Source organism: Panthera leo, chromosome B1 (assembly GCF_018350215.1).
Source record: "Panthera leo isolate Ple1 chromosome B1, P.leo_Ple1_pat1.1, whole genome shotgun sequence".
NCBI lineage: Eukaryota > Metazoa > Chordata > Mammalia > Carnivora > Felidae > Panthera > Panthera leo.
This window is the reverse complement of record NC_056682.1, coordinates 126911720-126918185: the sequence shown is the minus strand read 5'-3', so window position 1 is coordinate 126918185 and position 6466 is coordinate 126911720. Positions and strand designations below refer to the sequence as shown.

The 6466-nt window shown below is 48.3% G+C and overlaps 1 protein-coding gene across 1 annotated transcript; it reads left to right on the top strand.

Moving 5' to 3' along the window:
• The first annotated feature begins 3334 nt into the window (after positions 1-3334).
• On the top strand, positions 3335-4405 carry ATOH1 (atonal bHLH transcription factor 1). The gene has a single exon (XM_042933966.1). It carries the CDS (start codon positions 3335-3337, stop codon positions 4403-4405), a length of 1071 nt encoding a protein of 356 aa, XP_042789900.1.
• The last annotated feature ends 2061 nt before the right edge of the window (positions 4406-6466 follow it).

Sequence of the window (6466 nt, the reverse complement as noted above, 5' to 3'; positions counted from 1 at the left end):
GAAGAGAAGTAGAGAATATATGTTTGTTGGTACAAACACACACCCCTCATATTTGTATCTGCTTATTTCGATATCATCTATTTATGCATAATGAAAGCCATACACTCATATGCAAATTTTCAATTTGAATCTAACAGTACAGCTTTCTGCATTTCTATACTTGAAACTCCTTTCTGTGACAGTGAGACACCTTACTCTGTCCTCACATATTGACTTTTTTCATTAATCCTTCCTTATGTCACTAATCCAGCTATCCATGCACCCAGAAGCCCTCCTCTTTCTGCCTAAACCACCATTCTCTACATTCTGCTGCTGTGCTACCATCCAGCCCCTACAGACACTCATCTTACCTGATGATTAACATCATATGCCACACACCCTCTGTGGGGGCACACTGCTCACACAACTCAGGCTCCAGCTCCCATGCACTGGGCCCTGTGTTCCCTTCCCCAGCTCAGATGCCTACCTTCCTCAGCCCCACCCAATAGAAAGAAAGAAAGAGCAGGGATGGGAAAGAAAATAGTTTTCTGTTTACTCTAAGCACAAAAGAATGTATTTCACCACAAAGTATTAAAAAAAAAAAATCTTACTGTCCCTCACATTATTAGGCCACTCTGGTTTACTAACCTAAAAATTGAAGCTAGCCTCAAAGAAGTAATATTGCTAATAATCATTTATAAAGCTAGTAAATCAGGATCAATATTCCATGTATCCAACAAATATTTGGCTACAGCCCATAAAATTGTTTAAGTTCAGAGGAAAATGAGTATTTGGCAACATGCAGTCAAATTGAAAGCGCAGACTGAAAGTCTGGATGACGCGTGCCCAAGGAAAACTGGGGTATCCTACATGTTGGGCAGTGACATTATGTGGAAGGAGTACTTGTCAGCCAATACAGTTGTGAGAAATAAAACGCAATATTAATAAGTGAAACTTTCAGGCTCCAGCTGCTTACACTACCATACACACATAGAAGATGGTTAATCATTTTTCTCAAAGTTGTATTTTAGCGCCCACAGCTATTAGCAATTATTTTTTTGAAGTGGCACATTTTACATAGTAGCACTATTTGTGGAAAAAGCATCATTGGTTGGTCCCGGTAGTGATCCAATCACCAAAACTTGGATAATTTTCTCCCCAAAAAAATGATGCTAGATGACTTTTCCTTTTCACTTTTTCTTTATTCTCATCAACAGTTTTCAGATTAAGTTTGGGTCTTTCTGTTTTTGCTTTTATTTCTGCATATCTTATTTAGCTTATTTATTCTGGCAGAACCTAAACATTTACCTAAGAAACCAGCTCTGACCATTCTGGCTTTTAAGGTCAGAAGGCCCAGGACTATCCCTACACACCAGCAAATAGACAAGGTTGAAGGAAAAACAGAAAGAATTAGCACTCTATTCTACCTTTACCTTTATGGGGATAGATACAGATATAAGTAATCTTCACAAAGATATACAAGGCATAGAAGGGTGGAATACAGTATGTGGTATAAAGTATAGAAAATGGAAGCAGAATACAGTGCGTGCGTGCGTGTGTGTGTGTGTGTGTGTGTGCATTAGTGTGAATTAATCCAGTCCAGTCCCAGAAGTTCTTCTGTCCAAAGAGGTCTAAATCGTAGGTTAGATCTGTGAAGTCCCTGTGAATACTAGCAAGTACAACTTTCAGTCATTTCTAGGCACTGCAAAAACAGGTTCCAGGGTGCTCTCTCCGGTGCCTTTGTTTTTTCTCTTTCTCCCACCATGTTTTCTAGAGGATGAAACTCCTTTGCAATGACAGCCATCGCTAAGGAAGAAAGCAGCACTAGCACCCGCTGGTAGCGTCCCACCACTGCGCCCCAAGGACCCTGCAGGAAAGCGCCCGAGGTGTGGCGCGTGAGGCACACACCGGGGCGGATCCAGGATCAGGGAGTTTCTGATTGGCTTTCCGTTGTGAACTCCAGAGGCAGGGGCTAACCGGCGGGTGGAAGGAGCTCACCTGGGAGACGGCGTCCCAGACCCGCCCAGGACCTCCCCGGGGTTAGCTCTCTGGGTGGCGGCGGTGATGGTGGGGTTGGGGTTGAGGATAGGGGATGTTGCGGAGAGCCCCTCGAATTAAACGTAGGAGGGCATGAAGTGGGTCAGGCTGTGGTTTTCTGAGTGTTTGCCGGGGAAGCCATGTGCAGTATTAAACCCAGGGCTCCTGAAGCAGAAGGGTAGGTTAACTCCAGGCTTCTGTAGCTTGAAAGGGTTCCGAATTGCAGGAAACGCAGGCGCCTTTCACTTTTCTTTGGACACTCTCCCCTGCCTCCGCATTTCGTGAGGAGTCCCGCTGTGGGCGTTGAAACTATAAAATATCCCTGCCCTACAACCACTGAGCAGAGAGTTTTCTGCAGATCACAACCCTAGTTGGCCGCAGGGTGCTAGGAAAAGGGGACCGAGAGGATTAGGGGATCTGGAGTTTAGTGCATTCTATTACTGTACCACTACTTTGCCAGATTACATAAAGTCGATCTGAAGCGACAGATGAAAATTAAGAAGCGTACTGTGAGACAGTTATGGATTTGATGTGGTTTTTTTTTTTTTCATTCTAACATTGACTCTAAATGATGGGTCTCAGCAATCGTATCTATGCAATTATATATCTATGAACATGTATTGTGAAAGATTTAAATATACATACATACAGTATGATCTACGTGAGAGGCTGTAAATGTTTGGGTACACACGGTGGAAGCTGCGGTCCTAGCTTGGAGGCAGCAAAGGGCAGGCGGCTGCCCTCCTAGCGCCCGGCGCGTCCAGCCTGGCTCGGGCTGCAGCCCAGAGTGCGCTCCGCGTCCGCTCACGCACCCCCGCTTTTGGAGCGGTGACACCACACCGGAGTCGAATTACAGCCCTCAATTAACATATGAATTTGAGTAACTTAAAAGAGGGTAGAAGAATGGGGGGGGTGGGGGGAGAGACTACAACCTCGAGCGGGCGCCTGAGTCCTCCGTACGTAGGAACTTTTCTCCGGGTGTAAAAACTCTTTGATTGGCTGCTCGCACGCGCCTGCCGGCGCCCTCCATTGGCTGAGCAGACACGCGACCGGCGCGAGGAGGGGGCTGGGAGAGGAGCGGGGGGTGGAGGGGAGACACAGTGGCGCGTGCCGCTTTTTAAAGGGGCGCAGCGCCTTCAGCAACCGGAGAAGGTTCGTTGCACGCGACCTGGTGTGTGATCTCCGTGTGGGTGGGGGAGGGTCGAGGAGGGGAAAAAAATAAGACATTGCAGTAGAGACCCAGGAAGGGTTTTTGTTGCCGTTGGGCTGGTTTGCCAGTACCTCCTCCGACCCTGCGCCTCCGACTCTCTGAAGTGCAATGTCCCGCCTGCTGCACGCAGAGGAGTGGGCTGAAGTGAAGGAGTTGGGGGACCACCATCGCCATCCCCAGCCGCACCACCTGCCGCAGCCGCCGCTGCCGCAGCCACCTGCGACCCTGCAGGCAAGAGAGCATCCCGTGTACCCGGCCGAGCTGTCCCTCCTGGACAGCACCGACCCACGCGCCTGGCTGGCTCCTACTTTGCAGGGCATCTGTACGGCACGCGCCGCCCAGTACTTGCTGCATTCCCCGGAGCTGGGTGCCTCCGAGGCTGCGGCGCCCCGGGAGGAGGCGGACAGCCGGGGGGAGCTCGTGAGGAGGAGCGGCGGCGGCGGCGGCGGCGGCAGCAGCAGCAAGAGTCCCGGGCCAGTGAAAGTGCGGGAACAGCTGTGCAAGCTGAAAGGCGGGGTGGTGGTAGACGAGCTGAGCTGCAGCCGCCAGCGCGCCCCTTCCAGCAAACAGGTGAATGGGGTGCAGAAGCAAAGGCGGCTGGCGGCCAACGCCAGGGAGCGACGCAGGATGCACGGGCTGAACCACGCCTTCGACCAGCTGCGCAATGTTATCCCGTCCTTCAACAACGACAAGAAGCTGTCCAAGTACGAGACCCTGCAGATGGCCCAGATCTACATCAACGCCTTGTCCGAGCTGCTACAAACACCCAGCGGCGGGGAGCAGCCACCGCCGCCGCCAGCGTCTTGCAAGAGCGACCATCACCATCTTCGCGCCGCCGCCCCCTACGAGGGCGGCGCGGGCACCGCGACCGCTGCGGGGACCCAGCCCGCCTCGGGAGGGGGCCCCCGGCCGACGGCGCCCGGAAACTGCCGGACTCGCTTTTCCGCCCCGGCCTCCGCGGGAGGATATTCGGTGCAGCTGGACGCTCTGCACTTCTCGACTTTCGAGGACAGCGCCCTGACGGCGATGATGGCGCAAAAGAACCTGTCGCCTTCGCTGCCCGGGGGCATCCTGCAGCCAGTGCAGGAGGAAAGTAGCAAAACTTCGCCCCGGTCCCACAGAAGCGACGGGGAGTTTTCCCCCCATTCCCATTACAGTGACTCAGATGAGGCAAGTTAGGAAGCTGACAGAAACCCTGAAAACTGAGACAGAAACAAAATCGCCCTTTCCCAATGCGCGGGAAGCCCCGCCGTTAAAGATCCCCGCACCCTTTTAATTTTTGCTCTGCGATGGTCGTTGTTTAGCAACGACTTGGCTTCATATGGCAGCTATATTTGATGGTTTGCAAAAGCCGCCGCTATTCCAAACTTCCTCGGGTCCACATTGTTTGATGAAAACTTGGTGTTAAAGTTGTGTTCTTTTCTCCCACCTTCCGCTCCCCCTGTAGATAGATAAGGTATAATTGTATGTACCCAAATATGGCATCATTATTCTAGTTCCCTGCTGCCAATACGCTGCTAAAACGTCGCATTTTCTTCTCTGTCGCTGGTTTGTGTTTTAATTTATTTTATGCCCTGGGCATCCATCCCTGTGTGTTGCCCGCACTCAACGTGTGGGAGAGTTAGTATTCCGAAGTGTCGTCTCAAAATACATCATGAAACGCAAAGTTGATGGCTCCAAAGTGAATAACTTGTGGCTATGGAACGGTTAGAAAACAGGGAACGCTTAGGTTTATATATCGTATAAACATACCCAGTATGTATATCGGATCGCGATAATGTTGGCGTCTTTTAGGAAACGGCGCACGCACTTTATCAGCCGCTCCTGCCGCGGCTCCAGGACAAACTCAGCTGCCAATTGCAGACCAGTTTTGTGTTGTTGTTGTTGTTTTAGACACGGCCACTTATATTCCTTTAAGCTCTTTGCAAATGTTTGTTTAAAAAATTAAAATTAAAAAAAAATCCAGTAGTGTCAAAGCATTTGGTCAATTATATTTTGCTTTGTTAATGTTAGAAAACTTATTTATTATTGATTGTTTGCTACCATTTCTACTTATCTTGATTCATTTTTTTACGTTTTCTACTCGAGATCATTTTATTTTAATTTAGCAAAGCCAACTGCCATTGTTTTATGTATTTTCTTTTGCAAATGTTAAAAATAAACGTGAAAATAACCTTTACTTGTCACTTATTCCGTTCTGATGTAAACATTAAAAACAGTTTTTAAATGATCTTGAAGAGTTAGTCTACTAAATGCGAATCTAGAGTTTTGAAGGAAAATTCTGTTATGGACATTGCGCTTCAAGTGGTACCAGAAACCCTACATAGAAAAGTGATCAAGTCAGTAATTAAATTGTAAGGTAAAATTTTTCCCCAAATTTGCAACCCTTTTGCCTCTTGGATAGCCAGGATCTTTCCAGTCTTCCTCACTCCTGGCCCCAACCACCTCTGCAAGGGGAGGCACCTGCTTCAGGTCCCCTAAGATCTCATCAGTACTCTACCATAATAACCTATTTCCACTTCATAAAAACTTTAGCCGAGTTGAAAACTTTTGCCATAGGTCAAAAACACAGTGCAAACTTCCCCAATTTCTCCCTCCCCAGCCCTTCTCCCCTCTCCTCCCTCCCTCTGTTTCCTTTGATGGGGGGGGGGGGGGTGGGTGGTAATAGGGTGTGTAGAAGGTGAGGAGTAGAGAGGACAAAATGGTGGGGAGGAGAGGGAAAGCTTCAGGGGAAAGGGGATGGGGTTCTTTCAAAAGTGGAAAGCTTTCAGCTGTCCTAGGAAATTGTTGCCCTCTATGCTTTTCCCAAACAATTCTGCTTATTCCACTAAAGAAGATAGTGTTTGGTTTTATTTTGTCTTTCTGAATCAATTCCTCTGTAGAAATGTTTATATTTCTGAGTCAGGTGCAGAAACTAAACAGTATGCTCACTCTCACCTCAGGGTCCTCGCTACGGAAAAGCCTATTCTGGGTGTCAGGATCAAAGATTTTGACAAAGCTAATATAGTGCGTGTGCGGAGGTGGTAGAAAGACGAATTTTAAAAATGTATTCGGCAAACGTGAGAGTAGAACTATTTACTAAAGATTGGGCGACGTTCCACTAGATAAACATCGCTGAATTTGAGAAAGTTGATTTTAAGCCAAATCCTTTAGATTTTGTGTCTTCATTAGGATAACAAATTGTGAGAACAAGAAAGCGGGTGTTGGGGAAGGAGAGCCAGAGAGGCTAATTTAATCGGT